A 19,427-nucleotide genomic window follows, 5' to 3' on the forward strand; every position below is an offset into this window, starting at 1 on the left:
TATCTAGAAATGTCGCTTACAAATATAATGATATACACACATGAAGGCAATTTTTCTGTGCACTGTTTATCTTAACTTTTTATACTTCAAGTACATTTTGCTGATAATACTTTTATTATTAAAGTAAGATTTAGAATGCAGGTCGTATACCTGTACTTGTAATTAGATATTTTGAAAATAATGTATTGGTACTTTTCTCAAGTAAAGCATCTGAAGTCTTCTTCCACCACTTGTCCTTGTCCTATACTTGCTTTGTTTGTAAAACTTGCTTTACTTAACCCTGTGCTAAAGCCAAATAAATGGATCTCAGTCTATAGATGGAAGAATCAGACCAATTTAAAGGTCAATCATGGACAGAGAGGACCCAAAGACTCGGGTAATTTGATGTAACCTTGCCTTCATTAGCCATGTATTTTAATGTATGTACACAAATAGAGTATCTAAATAGATACATGTGTGTACAAATGTACTGTATAGGTGTGTGTGTATGTATGTATTGTATGTTTATTCTTTTCTTTCCTTCTACATGATATTAAGCATTTTATTTTACCCATGATGACCCGGTCTGCTTTCACACTGTTTGTCTGATTTAACAAATACGAAAAACAGTTAAAAACAAAGTTTGAAAAAAAGAAATCCCAAAGATATGACATGAATGTTAGACTTTTTTTATTCAGTCTTTATAAGTGCAAGTTTAGTTTCCCACACACAAAAATAGAGCTCCACTCAGTCTTAACAACAAGAGTCAGCTTGAATTTGAAAGGGCATGTTTTATTTAACATACGTCCATCTTGATGGTTGTAATACATGGCTTATGATCAGAACATTCAAAGAATATGTGCAAAACCACCTGACACACACTGGTTTAAGAAAGAAAAGGTGTCTTTGGCAAGATGCCCCTGGTCTTGTTTACATTTATCGACTGTATTGTTAGTCCAAACGTACCCTTCACACAGCTTAAGAAGTGAAATCTTCTAATAACAGAAACAAAAAATAGTCATGAGAAAAGCCATAACAATAAAGCTAATGATTTCATACAAATTATGAAAGCAACTATTTGGTTCACAAACATGTTACAGTATATTTTACATATTTTCAAATATAAAGTGGTTCTGAAATTTTATACAGTTCCAATATCTTTTTTTGTAAAGGTTTTCAGTTGATATGAAAAATATTTTTTCTTGGTACTACATGTACCACGATATCACATTTTAGCTCACAAAAAGAATCAACATATAAAGCACAAGTGTTCAGGCATTCATGGGTAAGATTCAATCACCTTACTGCTTATACAGAAAGTTCACGACACAATTTAATTTGTGCTAGAAGTTTAGAGATCTCTTGTTAGATTGTTTTAGGCCCTAAAATCTAGCGGTATATAGAAATCTGTGAAAGGAAACATTTGTGCTTTGCAAACATTGGGACGTGTGCATTTTTCAGGGTGCTCCAAAGTGTATACATTATCATGACAATGACATGTCGCATCACCAAGTTCCAGTTGGCTTTAGGGAATGGACAGAGTCTAATTTCACTTATTTTTGTAAAAGTTTTACGTTGGATGCTCCTGTTTCAACCAGTGTCATTTTTCATGGCCCATTTATCATCGGAACTTCTGTCAAATCTGGATTAAAAGGTTAGATTTAAAACATCTTAAAAGGCATTACAACATACTTATGATGGAACAACGGTGGTCTTTGCTTTCTATTCGCATTGCAGCATTATCAATATTGCTTTTTAAACTGTAATGTTTGTCCATAAAACATGTAACAAGTAATATCCTTTTGTTTACTGGTATTGATAATAACAAAAGGACAACTACCAAACTTATTTTATTACCTTATCTTATTTTTTGCTACTTGGTTTATTTTCCTTTATTCATTAATTCAAGTCTTCAAATAGGTATTATTCCATTTAACAGGCTAAATTATGGTATAAAAATAAAGGAAAATACACATACACGGAACATTTCCTCTCAGATTGTACAGCACAGTGCATTATATTGACAGTCATCTTTTAGTAAAACATACTTATAGTTATATAGCTGTTCATATAGCTATTTTGGTTCAATTGCACCAGTCTAATTAAATCCAACTTAACAGACCCTACAGGAAGCTGCTATTGATGTTTAATGGATGAATACCACAGCAAAAGTGTATTCAGGTTGTGCTATTATGAAATTCCAGTACAGGGTGTCAATATTTGTATAGCTGGTGAAGATGGTTATGTATAGAAGCGACTGAGTTTGAAGTCTGACGTTCTCATCTGTAATCTCTAAGAAGCTTTTTTTATATATTATTTTCTATTTTTGGTACCTGCTTTCTCATTGTCTCTCAGTTTCATTGAAACCGTCATTGTTCCATAAAAGTTCTGCATTTTCTTTGGGGAGCGTAGGCACATACTACAAACATTCCATTTTTTTTTTTAAGTGATTGTGTACAGAGTGAGTCTGTTGCATTCCCTACTAACAATCCAGAGGTCCATTTCTTATTGATGTTGCCCCAAAACCCTAAGACACTAAATTATGTAACTGCAATTTAAGACTGAAAGCTATTTCTGTTTTGATTTGTTTAAGCCATTAAAGTTTCATTTATAAAGATACATACACTTTGTGCAAAATAGGAACGGCTCACAGTCTATGACTAGCTGGGGCAGATAGAGAGCAACACAAACACACACAAGGCAGAGCGGTTTTTAAAAAGCTAAAAAAGCACTTCTGAAATCTGATGGGACGTCACACACACAGTCTTGTTCTAGCGTCCCTGTACAGCAGTGTTTCTCAAACTTTTTTAACCAATAAAAAAAACCCTCGCGGACCACCTAACTCCACAAACATCCAAAAACACATCATTTTTCTAGAACAGATTACAAATCGCCTGAAAATGGTACAAACAAGTGGCAACATGTGTGATGAAGGTGTTGCGCTGGGCTATATCATGCAATCGAATTAAGCTTGTTCCATTGCGGAGATATCCCCGCGAGAGTGCGGAAAACTTAAATAAATACATTTATTTAAATTGTGAAATGTTACCAATATACTCACGGACCACTAGGGGGCGCTCACGGACCACCAGTGTTCTGCGGACCACACTTTGAGAAGCACTGCTGTACAGTATCAGTTTGCATAAGCACGCACGGTGGCAAATCCACATTGCACTCACCCAAAAATGTTCCTGCTGTGTGTGTTCCTTTTTTTTTTACTACCTAGTTTCCCGCCTTGAAAAACGCCTTGGTAGAAACGTTGCAAGCACCCAAAATGTAGAGCTGCGTTAATCCAGGGCAGTGCATGTCCCTTCCTGACGTCACAGCTTTAGCTTTCAAGTCTTTGACTGTGTGTCAGTAGTTTCTGTTGCATGACAAGGTCAACTGAAGGACTGTGTGTGTGTGTGTGTGTGTGTGTGTGTGTGTGTGTGTGTGTGTGTGTGTGTGTGTGTGTGTGTGTGTGTGTGTGTGTGTGTGTGTGTGTGTGTGGTCTCAATTTGCCCAGGCTTGTTACAGGGGCTTGACTGCCCGAACGTAACCCAAAAAAACACAGGTTAAGGCCACCGTTCCAGTGTGAGGGGGGGGGGCAGGTTTTCTTAACTCTCTCAGTCATATTTTGTTGAGTTTCAACTTCCCGCTCCCACACCTGCTTTATCTACACACATATACTCACACTCAGCATTTAGACATAAAACCCCCGTCAGATACAAAAGCCTCTTCCCTCTCCGACATGCAGGTGTGTGTGTCAGCCCTGCGGCTCAGTGCTGGGGCCGAGGTGCGGCCCCTCCTGCTCGTTGATGGTGTGGAGGAGGCACACGGGGGGGTGGGGCGCGGCACCGCTTGTTTGGTTAGCCGTCTGAGGAGGCCCGGGGGCGACCCGCCTCTCCGGCTCGCCCGGCGCCTGCTCCTCCTCCACACTGAAGGAGACTCGATTGCCACAGCTGTCGCAGAAGTCGCCCGCCTCTTCCTCCTCTCCCCCCTGCTCCTCATCTTCCCCCTCATGCCCCAGCAGGCCCTCTAGCTCCCTCAACTCCTTTCCCTCCTGGCCTGTCCCTCCAGCTCCACTAATACCGCTGCTCCCTCGTGAGCCGCACACACACACCTCAATCCCGGAGTCCCCTGTGAATCGCCTCCTCCGTCCATTGGGGAATCGATCTTTGTCCTCAGCAGGACCCTCCGTCGGCTCCTTCAGCAGGGGGTCCTTGCAGCAGTCCTTCGCACCTCCGCTCCTTTTCTCCGGGCTGCTAAGTCCCTCCCTAAGTCCACCTGACAGCGGTATCACGCCAGACTCTTGCGGCTTGTTGTCAGGCTTTGGCCTCAAGTCTAAGGTGGGGGGCTGTGGTTCCTCTGTCCCGGGTCTGCACAGACTGTCAGAGACCGGGGGCACCGGAGTGGGCTGGATGTTTGGACAGTGTCCCTCCTGCTGATCAGGAGCCAGGGGGCTAGTAGCCACTGAGGATGGGCCTGTGTGTAAGGCACTGTAGGGAGGGGGGGGTGTCGGGGGCCGGTTGACCACCTCTTCGTAGTCAGGCAGGAGGTAGTTTGGCAGAAACCCTGATAAAAAAAAAACAGAAATCTACTTAAGCACTGGAAATGTTTCATGGCAGCAACACTTAGTTATTTTTGCATTCACATAACTTCGCTGTCTGACCCCTAAAGATTCTAACATGACCTCACTGAACTTCCACTTATTCAAACATTCCCAAAGCAATAGGGGGAAAATGTGACAAAACAAGCTCATATCTGGGTCAATTCTGTGCTGAAGGCCGTTGCAGCTCCGGGCGCGATGCTGTTGCAACACTGGCAAGGACCCAAGGATGCCGGCCGTTTCCTGAAAACTGGGGCATGCAAACAGGGAAGGTTCTGACGCCGTGTGAAACCAGGGATACATGTCAGTGCAAACATTACACTGAGCCAGGCTCATACCGCGCTGTTTGTCACTCGTTTTTAATTCCTCAGTTTGATAATTACGTGTTAGTGCTTGAAATTCTAACGGTTAAGAACTGAGTTTTTGTTTTCCAAAACACCTTCACCTCTACGATAGACTTGACATAGGCGACCTTTGAGTCGTACACTCGACACGCAGCTGGTAATCCTTGTAATGGGGTCAAGTTATTACATTACATGTTATTTGGCTGAGACCTTTATCCAAAGCGACTAACATACACTTCAATACTGTCGACATGCCTTCCGAGCAATTTGGGGTTGACACTTCAACATGTTGCATGACTGCAGGGGGGGGGGCAGCACTGGCCCTCGGATAGGCGTCCTTTTACCACTTTTTTAAATGACCAGTACAACTTATAAATGTTCTGAAAAATAGCGTGCACAAAGTATTTAAATTTATATTCACATGTTAGTAAACTTTTAATAGAAAATGTAAAGAAAAACATTGCTCCCGCTTTGCAGCAGCAGGGCGCAGGCAATTTCATTTTAAAAAAAGTAAACTAATAATAATTCCTCCTTACTCTACTGATTCTAAAATGACTCAAACATGCAATATGGTTTGCCTGTTTGCCTGAAGTTCATTGTCTTTTTGCTTTATTTTCTTGTCAGAGAGTACCAGAACGCGTAGTTTACATGTTAAAAGAAAAAATATTTATATAATGGGGGGAGGAAGCAAACATCGATTTTGGAGAACAGGCGGGTTCAAGACGAGAGACCATCAAAGAGAACATTTGCTTCTTCAATCATTTACCCTGGCCACACACACATATAATGAGTCTGGAGCCTGAAGGAAATTAGTGTGTGCAAAAAAAGGGTTGCGTGCAATACAGTTTCATTTTTAAATAACCACTTTTAAAACAGTGCTATTAACCCCTTGCACTACTGTACATACCAAACAATGAAATGCTTCAGCACAATTACACTTCAAAATCACACTTTCAAAAACATACGTCAATATTTTTTATCCATTTAGATTTAAAACCTGAAATTGTGACAGGAAGGCCTTATTTACGCACTCAAGATGCCTTGACATGATAAACACACAACAAATGTTTTTTTTGTCAACTTTTGAGGAAAATGTCCCCAAAAATCTAATTGGTGCCACTGATCTTAAATACACATTTATTTAGATTTTTTCTGTAAAATGTTTCTGCAATTACTAAGCTAACACTTGTTGGCGTTAATGGTATTAATCGATTTTTAAGTTGTCGTGTAGAACTTTTGTCTCCCCCCTCTGGCAGTGAGAGTACTGACCTTTTGAGAGAGACGTTCCAACACAAACACACTGAGCCAACTAAATGTGATACTACAAATATTCTCACCCATCACGAGACAGCCTTTAGTTTAGCGGGGGTGATGCTACATGAGCACGATGTAGTTTGTTTACAGACTAGTGTTAGCAATTTAATTCCGGCTATTGCATTTAAGCTTCCTCTATTATAATCGTGTGTTGAGATTATCCTGCTGATCAGAATGTGTTTTTCTCAAAGTGTCTTAAACGTGTGTTTGCCACAAATCTTATTACTGCAATATTCCAAAAACCTTTTGCGATGATAATTTCCTGGTTGGCGTACAAAAACACCAACAACTATATCATATCATGTTTCCTTATTATCTCGTCTGTGTTGGTGCAGCAGATCTTACTGAAGAAGAAGGGCACGGAGGGGTAGTTGTGTGCTTCGCGGTAGGCGATGAGGTTGATCTCGTGCTGCCGTTGTTGTTGCTGCAGACGTTGTTTGGTGCGGCGATGGTGACACACACAGCAGCAGCTCAGGATGAAGATGATCGCCCACACCAACCAAAACCCTGACGAGAGAGGAATCAACACTGTCATGTTCTGCTTACAGTGAAACTATAACAAATATATAAGATTGTTTGGCACTATATTGTATAATAAACTTGTTGGATGATGAAGGGGTGTTAACAGGAAAGTGTCTTCTACAATGTCCATGAACTGTGCTAGTTTGTTCTGCCTGTTGCGAACACAAACAGATCCAATACAACCAACCTCTGGTTATAATAGTGAAACATTTACGTGCTCGTAAACGGTATGCATTGCATTATGAATTTGACGTCATCAAGAGGTCCAAGTCTGTACTTATCTCCACAACAAGACACTGACTGTTTACTCTGTGAAGCAACCACAGATATTAGACACGCACTAAACTCTGATTGTGAATGTTGAAACAAATAAAGACAAAATAAATAAAACCGAAATGTCTTTTGTACACGCAGTTATTATTTGGGAATATAAATTATGAATACCACATCCCAGCACAATTTCATTGTTTAAAGGGGCTCTATTATGATTTGTGGGGTTTTCTCTTTATATAGGTTATGTAGGTTTTGAGCATGTAAATGCTCTCCCACACACTCCCCCCTCTGCCTCAAACGCCTCCATTGGACTTCTTTGTTTATTTCCACGAAATACTGACATCCCTATGTTACACGTGACTTGCGCTTCTATTGGCTAGCGCTACAACACATTGTAGGTGATTATTATTATTTTCAACAAACAAAAAAACGGTACCATCTAAACTTCAGCCTCTACTACATGTGAATTTCTTCTCTGAAAACAGGCAACGACCAAAGGCTAAAATATGATTTTCTATGTTGGTGGTTCCAAGCTTATATAGTGGCATGTACAATAAATACATGTCTGCAATATTTGTGTTAACTAAGCACATAAACCCATGGTGACTATAAAGCAACGGAAACGTATGAAATAATCTGCGTTAAATCATCACAAGTGCATTTCTCACGCCCTTTTTTTAAAAGTCTTATCTAATAAGGTAAGTAGGGTTATTTATTTTGTAGAAAACATGTTTCTGTAGTGTGTGTAAACAAGGATTCAAGCCCTTAAGTTAAAAACCCTTATATCCTGACTGCAAGCACTGCCCATACGCCATCAGCCTGTTCCTACAGTAAGCCTCATGACATCAATGAAGGCCAGAAGAAACTGTCATGGAAAATTTGGAGCAGACGATTTAAAAAAGTTACAGGGTCAGGTCAGAAACATGGATGGAGCCCAGACAGACATCATGTCTGAGCATACCAAACATCTTATGTCATGCCCACCTCGTGGAAATAATGTGGCTACATTATCACAGATATTTATTTATAGAATATCTTCCAAGCAGAATCTGTGTAAAGTAATACATTTAATACTGCATACACATATCATTACATTATATCACATGTAAACATTTTTTAGAGTGGGAAGAAGGGTTAGCTACCTTGAATCAAAAAGTACATTTAACATGTTTCAACATTTTCAAAAAATGTAATAATTTCATTTACGTTACATTTTTTGTGTTTCAATAACCCAGGGACTCCTACCATCACTATTTTATGGTAATCCCAAGAAAGATATCTTTAAATTATTAATTATTTAAAACTTAAAGGTGGGGTATGTAATTTATTTCAGAAACACTTTTTGTTATATTCCATCGAATGCTCTTAACATCCCGATAGCAATGAATATATTAAATGCTTTGACAATAAATCCATAAAAAAATGTCATCTGTGGAAGCCGTGGCGCTGTAAAGAGCACGACCAATCATTTTAGCCAGCCTGGCTAAAGTAACTGGATGGCCTACCTGCCTGTCAGCCTTCCATCTGTGCACAAACTTATCTCGTGCCCTCATTGGTCATGTGCGCTTTCGTGTGTGTTGGAGGAGGGGCTCTGTCAGGAAGTGGCAGATTTTTTCCGGTTGTGTATAATTCTAGCGCACTCGAGCTGGTTTCTCCAAAATTACCTACCCCACCTTTAAGGTTCTTTACTTTCTGCTAAAAAAGAAAAGAACATTTTTGGACATTTTCTACGTAGTCTGTCAAATTCCGGAAGCTCTGATGCTCTGATGCTCTATCACTGTCAGCTGAATCTGAAAAAAGGTAATATGACATAGCTTACCAAAAAAAATTATTCCTAGAAACTGACCAATGTTGTCCAGATATGAGATTTGTCCCGGACCCATGCTTGGCTGTAACTGACTTTTGCTGCTGCTAATATATTACACTTTTTTTCCTGGAATTTATGGATATTTTATCCTTATAATGCTAACATGTTGTTATATTGGCCAATCCATGCCTTATCCATTCCATGTGTTTCTTTTTTTAAATTATATGCACCATTTGAGGCTGTCCCAACTCCAATGTGGTTGTGCTTTCATAATAACAATAACGTTCTTGGAAAATGTTGTAGAATCCAAAACACGCCCATACTTTATTTAAAATAAATCTAAATGTATTTGTTATTACTAATAATCCTAAGGGGTGCTGAGATTTTTGGGCAACAACAGAATAATTGAGGTAGCTTAATATCCTAGGCCTGTCAGTCCCTCAATAGTAGAGGCGTTCTGCGAGAAAGTGACAAGGGGTATGTATATAACCTGGACTTTCTGTATCTGACCGAAACATGGCAAAAACCCCTGGACTATTTTTCTTTAAATCAAATCACCCCAGCAGGATTCACATACATTGACAAACCTCGCCGACATGGTGGTATAGCTGCCATTATCAGAAAGGAAATAAAAGCTACCATAATCCCCGTCCCTGATGTTTCTTCATTTGAACACCTGATCTTTAAACTCTCTGGTCCCACTCCCCTGGTCACAGCCATCATCTACCGTCCCCCGAAGCCAAACCCCTCCTTTCTCTCCCACCTCTCTGACATTCTCACTCAGCTTTCTGCCATATCCCCATCTGTTCTCCTCTTAGGTGATTTGAACATTCATGTTGACGACCCGACCTGCAAATATGCCTCTGAATTTAAGGAAACCCTTCACTGCTGCAACTTCTCTCAACACATCAACTCCCCAACACACAGCCGTGGTCACATCCTGGACTTGGTCTGCTCCACTGGTCTCACCATCCATCATCTGTCCAGCCTCAAGCTCCACATCTCTGATCACCTGGCCATCATCATGGACATCAACATCCCCATCCCCGCCCAAAAGCAAAAACGCACAATAACCTACAGAAATCTCAAATCCATCTCACCTTCAGCAATCACTGCCTCCATTACCTGCAAGATGTCTGTCTCCCCCCCCCCCCCCCACTTTCTGAAAAGCCATCTGAACTTGTGGACTATTATAACAGCACCCTCTCCTTCTGTCTCAATGAACTGGCCCCCACAAAAACTAAAAATGTCTCTTTCATACACTCCGCCCCCTGGTATACCCCCGAACTCCGCCAAATGAAATCAAGGAAACGTCAACACAAGAAAACCACACTAACAGTCCATCTTCAAATCTAAAAGACTATCTCCAGCAGTACAGTAACGCACTCATAGCAGCCCGGTCTAATTACTACTCACAACTCATTCAGTCTGGCTCCAGAAACCCCAAGCGTCTCTTCTCCACCATCAGCAAACTCCTCAAACCCTGTGACAACGCCACCTCGTCCTTCCCCACCGAACGGTGCAACTCCTTCCTCTCGTTTTTCCAAACCAAAATCAGCAACATTTACAGCAATCTGACACCCTCATCAGCACCCCCCACCTCCCCTCCTGGCTCCCCCCCTTCACCTCACAGCCCTTGTCCCACTTCTCCCCTGTGACCCCCCTGCAAGTGTCCGACTTCATGACTGGAATTAACTCCACCTGCACACTTGACCCAATGCCCTCCAAATGTGTTAAAGAGAGCCTCCCTGCCATCTCCCAACTCATCGCCACCATCATTAACTCCTCCCTCAGATCTGGATCAGTTCCCCCCCCTCTCTCAAACTGGCTGCGGTCACACCCATTCTCAAAAGACCTGGACTCACACCTGACATCATGTCCAACTTCCGGCCCATCTCAAATCTCCCCTTTCTGTCAAAAACACTTGAACGTGTCGTTGCCTCACAACTAACATCCCACCTCAGCTCCAATGACCTCTTTGAGCCATTTCAATCCGGTTTCCGATCAAAACACAGCACCGAAACAGCTCTTCTCAAAATCACAAACGACCTCCTCCTCTCCTCTGACTCCGGCAACCTGAACATCCTCATTGTCCCCTCAACAATCAGCCCCCCCCCCCCCTACCTCACAGACCTGCTGCACCACCACGCCCCTTCCCGCTGCCTCCGCTCATCAGAAGCCAGCCTCCTATCCATCCCCACCCGCATCAATCACCGGATCTGGGGGGACAGAGCCTTCTCCGTCGCTGCCCCCTCCCTCTGGAACTCACTCCCCCAACCCATCAGAGACTGCACTGACCTCACCGCCTTCAAAACACTCACCTCTTCAATCTGGCTTTTAATGTGTGATTGTTTTTGTATTTTTTTACTTTAACTTTCTATTTATTTTATTTTCACTATATCTGTAAAGCGTCTTTGAGCACCTGTAAAAGCTCTAACAAAATAAATCTATTATTATTATTATTAGTATATATGTTTTCTTTTAAGCAGGATACTTACACCAGAGCTCGTAGTAGTAGCTGCAGCACAGGGACTCCCCGCAGCAGTGTCCAGACTCACAGACGTAGCTCTGGTTGTTCACACCTTCACAGTGCAGGAGGCTCTGCAAGAGAGGAGCAGTGTCCCTTTAAAAGGAAAGTGTTATCAACATCTCTACTAAAAAAAACAACCTAAAAGAAACATCATCTTAAGAAATGTGGTTACGGTGAGCTGTGCCAATAAATTAAAATAACAGAACCCCCCACAGTGATTCATGTTTGTATTCCTTGACACACAGTGTGAAATTACATTTGTGCCATGTTTTGCTCCGTTTGTAAAACTATTTATTGCCGAAACAAAAAAATTAAATGATCTGCATTAAGCAAGCAAAAATAAAAGATAATCTGCAGAACATTTCACCTGCTTAGAAGCTAGATAAGAAGTCATGTTTGTACGTGTGTGTTGTTTGTTCTGAACTTTAAAGATACCATTTTAGAATAGCTTCATGCAATTATATTGAAATGTGTATTCCAAGTCAAATACTTGAGTGACTCCTCTTTACTTTGTCACACACTTCAATAGGTATAGATAACATTGACAATGTCTGTTGTTTTCAAGTGTCCCAATAAGCCATGACACTGTGACAGTGACAGACGATACAGAACGGCTGCTCCATGACACTAAAGCAGCTCTCATCGTTTTATCTACACCCTTGTTTTTCCTATAGTGACATGTCAAAAGGCCTTATTTCAATTTGTTCTGAAGCTAGTTCATTGTGTAATCATGTATTCAGTTTGTTCAAACATGTACTATGTTCCAGTTGTATAAAAAAAAAGAAAAAGCTTTTAGGTAGTATGATGTATTTGCATACTTTCTTTTGATGTACAATACTTTCCCACACAACAATTCACTGAGGGAAAGAGAAGCAGGACTCAAAGCTGAAAGAAAGAACACAACGGTGGTGAAAAGAACCCTGGAAAAAGCACGTCTTACATGCCTAGCCCTGATATTTGATTAAGAATGATAACACTGCAGACATATCTTGTAGCCACATTTAAACTTAGCTCCGGCGTAAACAAGGTGCTTGAATTTCATCAGTGTTCAAGACCCATATCAAGTGCAAACTTCTGAGCGGCAGCCAGTGAAAACCTCTCCGTATGTTGCCCAAGATCTGAGACACACACTCAACTTGAAAAGATTTAGCTGAGGCCTAAAAGAGCTTTAAAATATCAGACAGTGTTCGGCACAAGAGTCAACTTGAATCCAAAACCAATAAGGTATTTGCCTAGTGTCAATGAAATGATCAAAAGCTAACCTGACTGCGGAGGATAATCAGATCCGATGATTCCCATAGTGCCAGAAGACAAGGGAGTAATCAAAATCCTTTCAAATGGGTTTTTGCAGCTAGATCCCTCAGAGGTTTTCTTCTAAATGAGCTCAATGATTAGCTAGCCCAAGTTCTAGAGAAGGATAGCTTTTGATCCCTGCAGATTACCAGTGCAGGTCCCAGATTGCGATGCATGCCGACGACGATCCAGGTTCCAAAAATCCCAGACAAGTCCCTCCAACCTCATGGGTCATTATCCCTCAATAGAAACTCACACACATTCTCCCAGTCCCTGCCTCCCTCTATCTTTTTTTCTTCCCTCTGTCCTCCCTCACCCTAAACAATGGACAAGGATTGCTCTACGGAAATTTCCAAGCAGCAGCGGAGGGCGAGCTCCTAGCTGGGCATGATAATAAGGCGTACAGGGTGCTGAGAGGTGTGTGTCTTAAAGTGTGAGGCCTGGGAAGAACGGGCGAGAACACGGAGAGGTAGGTAACGCGGGAACGATTGGTCACACGCTGGATCAGCACAATCTAAACTGCTGACATTAAATGTGGACGCAACCTTCAAAAGTTCTCTCAACATCTGTTTCAACCTTATCAACATGACATTTTATCCCAAAGAAAACACCCCCAACACGGAGGGATTTAATTGTCTGTGTAATAAACACATAATGTTCTGTTCCTCTGATAACTTCAGCTGTTTTCACTGACTCACTACTCCCCACCATATGCTCCCCACTTGGCAGGCTGCTGAGCCCTTTTTGGATACAGATAACCATCTAGTCGGTTTGGGTCTTCAGCCTGTGCCGCATAAAGATACTAGAGCACTGAAGTGGGTCGGGGGGTTTCGTAAAGAGGCCTTTCGTGGAGAAAAAGTGCTCCATCTAATCTTTGACATCTGTCACTCAGCGCGATACATTGCAGGATGGGACGTCAATCAAGCCTTAACCTGAGACTATCCCTGTAACCTTTATCTTATAGGAGACAGTGACTGAGCAAAGAATCTGGAGGGACTAGATTCCTCTGTCTATCATCCAAACAGGCAACAATCCACTCTCTCATGCTACGCCACAAGATTAAAGTTGGATTTGGTTACCGTCCCAGAAATGATCGCTGCGTTAGAAAATAATAAACCTTATTAATGAGAAGCTGCTGAAATGAGCAGACAGTGAGAACGGCTATCGATTACAGCCACTGGAGTTAAGAGGGTACAGTTCTTAGTTCATTCTGAGTTGATCCACTTAATACAGGCCTGTAGGGACTTGGCAAGCTAGCTGATGCACATAAAGACCTTGCCGACCCCTTATTTATTATTCTGTCTTGCAACAAAGAAATGAGCCTTTTATCGTCATCAAGGTCATGGATGTAACAACACCACTGATACGTTCCAAACAGCCTTAAAGTTCAACCCAAAAATGTAAAACACCTATTTTTCCTCTTACTTAAAGAGCTATTTAAATGTATCAATCTAAATAATTGTGGAGGCATTAGTCGTAGACATTTTTACCTTCTCTAAAAGAAAAGGGGGGAAAATGAAGTAGTACTCGTCAGAAATGTCTCAAGGCCCGGTTACTCAGATAATCCAACTAGGCATGTTGTGCACAGGTTCATAGAGGAACTACTTTCTCTCTAACGAACAACACCGGCCAATGTATCAACGCAGAGAACGAAGCTAATGCTAGCTCACCTAGCCCTACTGAGTTGGCTAACGTTACAGCTGTTTACATCTGGAGCAAGAGCCTTGGGAGATTTCCCAAATCCCTAAATTCTAAAAACAATCTAGATTGACAGGTAAAAGAAAAAAGTATGTATTTGTTTGTGTGAACTGTCCCTGAAATGCAATACTATCCCACATAGCTGAGGAGTTCAGTTTAACAAACAAGTAGCTACATTATACAAGTCAGAACATACAGTGTGTTTGCCAGGACTTTAGGATACAAGATGACACTTACTGTAGCTTTTACTATTCATTATAAAAACATGACATTTGTCAATGGCTTCAGAAATGACGGTAGTATCATGATTATAAGTATTATTTTGGTTACACAGTTAATGTGGCAGGGTGAATGATAAAGTTCATGAGATTGATAACTTGCTATGTTAATACCTGCAATTAAGTAATAATAAAGAAATGATTAACGGTCCTTTTCCCCCCAAAACAAAACACTGTATTTATACATTTAAGATGTGTGTGTGGAGGATGCTGACAAGACCCCGGCTTACATGCTAGCTTTTTTGTACCCCATGATGTCATGTGAAGAAATTAACTGACAACTTTTGTTTCTTATTTTAGGTGCTATGATAACTTAAGCTGTGTAAAGAAACAAAACGCTTAAAGCTTTTGAGACACCAGCTCTTGAATACATCACGTTTCAAATCTATCAGCGGAAGGTACACATTTTTGACAGATTACGGAAATGATGCAAACTAGAAGAAATCGTTTGCCTTTTTGCTATAAACAGGTGATGAAAACAGATCTGAGTGTTAATCATAATAACTGACGATAACAGGTTATCAAAATACTGTGATATAGCTGCCTGTTTTTGAATGAATTCAAATAGAAGATATAGCTCAGGGCCATGTGATTGAAACGGTCTCCTAAGGGCCATGAGTCTTTCATACATGAACAAATAACGTACTTCTTGAAGGCATCATTTGTACTATTGTTTGTCCTGAAATAAGGATAGATAAGCCTGCAATTACGGGTTGCATAACTTTAGCAATTTTGCTCACATGCGTGCATTGATAACAAACAGATAGATACATGGCACTAGTACACGTGATAACACGAGTGACTACAAAAGAAAAATGTACTTTTCTTTGCTCCGAAAAACAACAAGTAAAGCCCAATTCTGTCCCCTAGCTTGTGGCTCTTGTGCCGTGATGTACTCACAGAGGAATGGCACAGCCCCACCTAGTGTCAGCAGAAAGTATTAAAATAATGATTACAACAAAATGCAAAAAATAAATTAAAATATATATAAAATATATTTTAAGATCATGTTTAATCATCTGATTCGTCTGTACATTGCTGTTTTAGTATGTGTTCTTCTAATTAGTGTCTACAGTGTGTGCCTATTGAGCTGTTTAGAGCCATGTGGGACAAAACCCGATCTTGCCCCTCCCTCTCACTGTCTAAGTGAACGGTGACTGTAAAAACTACACTGCGCATGCTCAGAGTATTTTCCTATTTAATGTGTGTGGCAAAAAATAATGACCCTAGGGGCATAGAGCTGCTATCCCCACCATACGTCATCTCACATACTTCAGAGCTGATTGGCTGTAAGTACGTGTGCCACGAAAAGTGTGGTGTGTGAAGAGGAGAAGAGGAGGAGAGAGACACGTCCTAAAACCAGAAAGTAAGCTGCGGATGGCTTCCCTCGACAAAAAAGCAATGAGATTTCTCTATAGGATTTTAGAAAATAGCTCAAAATAAGATCTGTGGGAAACGTAGCTGTTAGATAAATGTACGTTTTGTTCAGTCGGATAATATCCACATGTCTACTTTTATAATTTTCGAATCATAAATCCATCATTTAGATTTATGACAGACTTTTGAAACTACAAGAAGATAAGGAGGACTTTTACAAAAAAGTAATAGAGATTTTTGTCCAGAAGGATAGGCAAATGGACATCTTCAAGTCAAGGTAAGACCACCATTTTATTGAAAATGGGATCTTACTAAGAGAGAAAATTCAATATTTAAATGATAAAATTACATTTTTTGGGTATCCTTCTGTTGAACTGTCCGTTTAAAATTATAGAAGCATCAGACTAAAGAGGCTTTTGGAAAATAATATTATATTTTGATTTAGGTCAAAATATAATATTTGTAAACCTGAAGAGTCAGTGGCAGTGCCTCCAGCCATGAACCTCACTGCAGAAGCTTATATAGATATCTAAGTTTTTTGTGCCCCACCACTTTTGTACATATAGAAACGCCACTGTATATCGTGTATAAAAAAACAAGTCTTGATAGGGTTGATGAATTATACATTTTCTCTACTTTCTCACCACAAAGAAAAGGACAAATAACTCCAAGTTACAGCAACATAACTTGAACTGCAACTCATTTTCATTATTGATGAATCTCTCGACTATATTCTAGATTAAATCAATTGGCCTGTAAATTACAGTAAAAAGTGAAACATTTCCATGCAAGTATCCACAAAGTCCTAGATCAGGGGTGTCAAACTCAAGGCCCGGGGGCCAAATCCGGCCCGCGACTTCATTTCATGTGGCCCGCAAGAGCTCTGAAAGAATGTAATATGTTTATTATACGGTTACATTCCGATTTACAGATGCACGATGTCCATAAACTACATGTCCCATAATGCATCTTACATTTGACTTTTTTTTTCAGAATTTGGCTTTTCTTTTAAAATAAGTTTGTGACATTCTCACTGAAGAGACTTGCACTTATTTGCCCTAGACTTCTGCTTTCAGACGTAGTTATTTATGAAGTTTTTACCCTATCCGATAATAATCCAATGCAGAGACAATAAAGTAATTACATTATTTTATATATATTAAATATTTGAATTGCATGACATTTTGTTTGAACAATGAATCGCTTATCACAATACTGTTCCAGCTCCAAACCGAAGACTAGACATTCTTAGGTATGTAGCATATTGTTCTTTTGGATTTGTCATTTCATCCAATCAGAGGAAAACAGCAGTAATGTGGATGCAATCCGTGTATCTACCGTCCAATTGTTTTTCTTAGATAGATGATAGATGTTGATCATCATCATGATAGATGTAGATAGATAGATGTTTTTCTTAGATTTTCGTAGATACACGGATTGGATACCATTGATGGAATCTAAATGATCACGAAAATCTTTTTAGCCAAGCTAGTAAAAAGAAAGTTGTGAAATATCGTTAAGTCTTAACTCAGCAAAAAAGGCAGATGCGTTGCAAGAATGTTGTAACTGCATCTCTTCATTAATGCTACAGTGACAACGTGCTTGAAACAACGTAATGCAAAATCTGCTGCTTCAACATACAGTTATAAATAAGTCTTACTCAGTAGTTTGCAAGGTTGTGGTTTCATACTTATCATGGCCTAAAAACACTACAAATCAAACTGCTTCTCTCAGAGCAATGTCAACGCCTTTAAAATATTTACTGAAAAGTCACAAGACCAAGGACAATTGCATGACTAAATATACTTTATGTTATATATATATATATATATATATTGTGCATGCACAAGTGACGCCATAAGAAACACAACAATGTGTATTATTGCAACCACAGCATTTCTCCAAAACAAAAGCAGAGTAAGACTGCAAAAATTGAGAATGTAAAACAAATATCCCTCTTGGCAGGTAGGTTTGTTTTTGACAATAATCTGAAGCTCACTGCTAATGTCTACCTCCTCAGAAGTTGCAATGTGAATGTACTAAACAGGAAATAACACCAGGTTACAATACAAGTTTAGCTGTAAGGAAGAAACCCTAAGAATATCAATTCAGAAGTTTAAAAAAGGTAACTCTTATTAATCAACATGAATTATTTAACATTTAACTGTCACATTCAACAACAACAGTATCTGCCTAGGTGACTATTATAATAAAAAAGACAGGAGAATGTATGGAGACTGTACTTCAAATTCTGTTCTACATACGATAACACTTTAACACATAATAATACAGTTATTCTTGTATTTAAAACAGTTGTAGAAATAATAAATCTGCTTGATGACATGATGACTGGGTCAACTTGTTATAACAACGTCATTGTCAAGACACTGCCAACAACATATTTTATTATCTTATAAAATAAATTGCTATAATTTTAGAACTATTTTCTTTTTAGATGGCAGTAATCAATACATGTACCAGTCAATGCTATTTGTTATGTCTACCTGTGTGGCCACTGCCATACCTGTAGAACTGCTTTTATTTTTATTTGGAACACACTTCTAACTGAAATGTCAAACCCTGGCTTTACCATAAACAAAACACAGCAGGGCCCTGACTCGAGCGTCCCTTCACTTTAACTATGCTAACTGGGTTAGCTATCGCAGCTAGCAGACGAAGTCAACAAGCATGCCAATATCTTTCTTGACAGCACACTATAAGTGAAAGAAAGTCAATATAGAATGAAAACAGAAACAGTATGTTGCTATACTGACTCGATATGTTGTTTTATAAGCCAGTTAATATAAAGTTTTCCAATTTGCTAAGTTAGCCGGATAACTAGCTAGCTAACAGCCCTGAGAGAGCCTTGTTGTTGACTGCTCAGTCTTACCCTGTCTGCTGGGGACTCGGTGGGGGTGACAGAGCCAACAGCCTGCAAAAACAATACCATGTTGAGAGCCGGACATACGCCTCTCATTCCTCCAAAAAAAGTGGCTACAGCTCTGACAAAAACATACGCACGCAAACAGTGTTGTTCGTAAACTATGCCCGAATATGTTCAACTGTTTCGCGGCCCCTGTGGCGCTGAGAGGCCGCTAGACGCGCCGCCTCCTCTGGACATCTCACTCGGAGCTGGCGCTGGCTGTGTCGGTGCCACTGGCGGATACAGCTGTTACACAAGCCGCTCCTCCAGCACAGCCACTCCGTCCGCTGGGTGTGGCGTGTTCACCTCGACCCGATCCATGTGCAGTGCACAACGTGATGGGCGTGCGGTTGCGTGGATCGCCACTGGTTTTGCGGACTGAATCATGATTGGACAGCAAAGGCCAGCTGGGGAGAGGCTGACCAATCAGGGACCGGTGCGTCTCCAGTGCATGGCCTTGTTGTCTTTTTGGGTGCCCCTTCTCCAGTTTATGGGGGAAAT

General features: G+C 40.5%; 1 protein-coding gene across 2 annotated transcripts; it reads right to left on the bottom strand.

The window, feature by feature from the left end:
• Nucleotides 1-647: 647 nt before the first annotated feature.
• Nucleotides 648-19,247, bottom strand: wbp1lb (WW domain binding protein 1-like b). 2 transcript variants are annotated; one of them, XM_034097095.2, is made up of 4 exons: nt 18,894-19,247; nt 11,326-11,428; nt 6,571-6,732; nt 648-4,533 (listed from the first exon to the last, which is right to left on the bottom strand). In XM_034097095.2, exons 1-4 carry the CDS (start codon nt 18,978-18,980, stop codon nt 3,725-3,727), a joined length of 1,161 nt encoding a protein of 386 aa, XP_033952986.1. In that variant the 5' UTR covers nt 18,981-19,247; the 3' UTR covers nt 648-3,724. The 2 variants fall into 2 exon arrangements, with proteins under 2 accessions (XP_033952986.1, XP_033953066.1); XM_034097175.2 differs by lacking the exon at nt 18,894-19,247 and adding an exon at nt 12,800-13,061.
• Nucleotides 19,248-19,427: the final 180 nt, after the last annotated feature.

The sequence above is a fragment of the Pseudochaenichthys georgianus genome, chromosome 1 (assembly GCF_902827115.2).
Source record: "Pseudochaenichthys georgianus chromosome 1, fPseGeo1.2, whole genome shotgun sequence".
NCBI classification, from domain to species: domain Eukaryota; kingdom Metazoa; phylum Chordata; class Actinopteri; order Perciformes; family Channichthyidae; genus Pseudochaenichthys; species Pseudochaenichthys georgianus.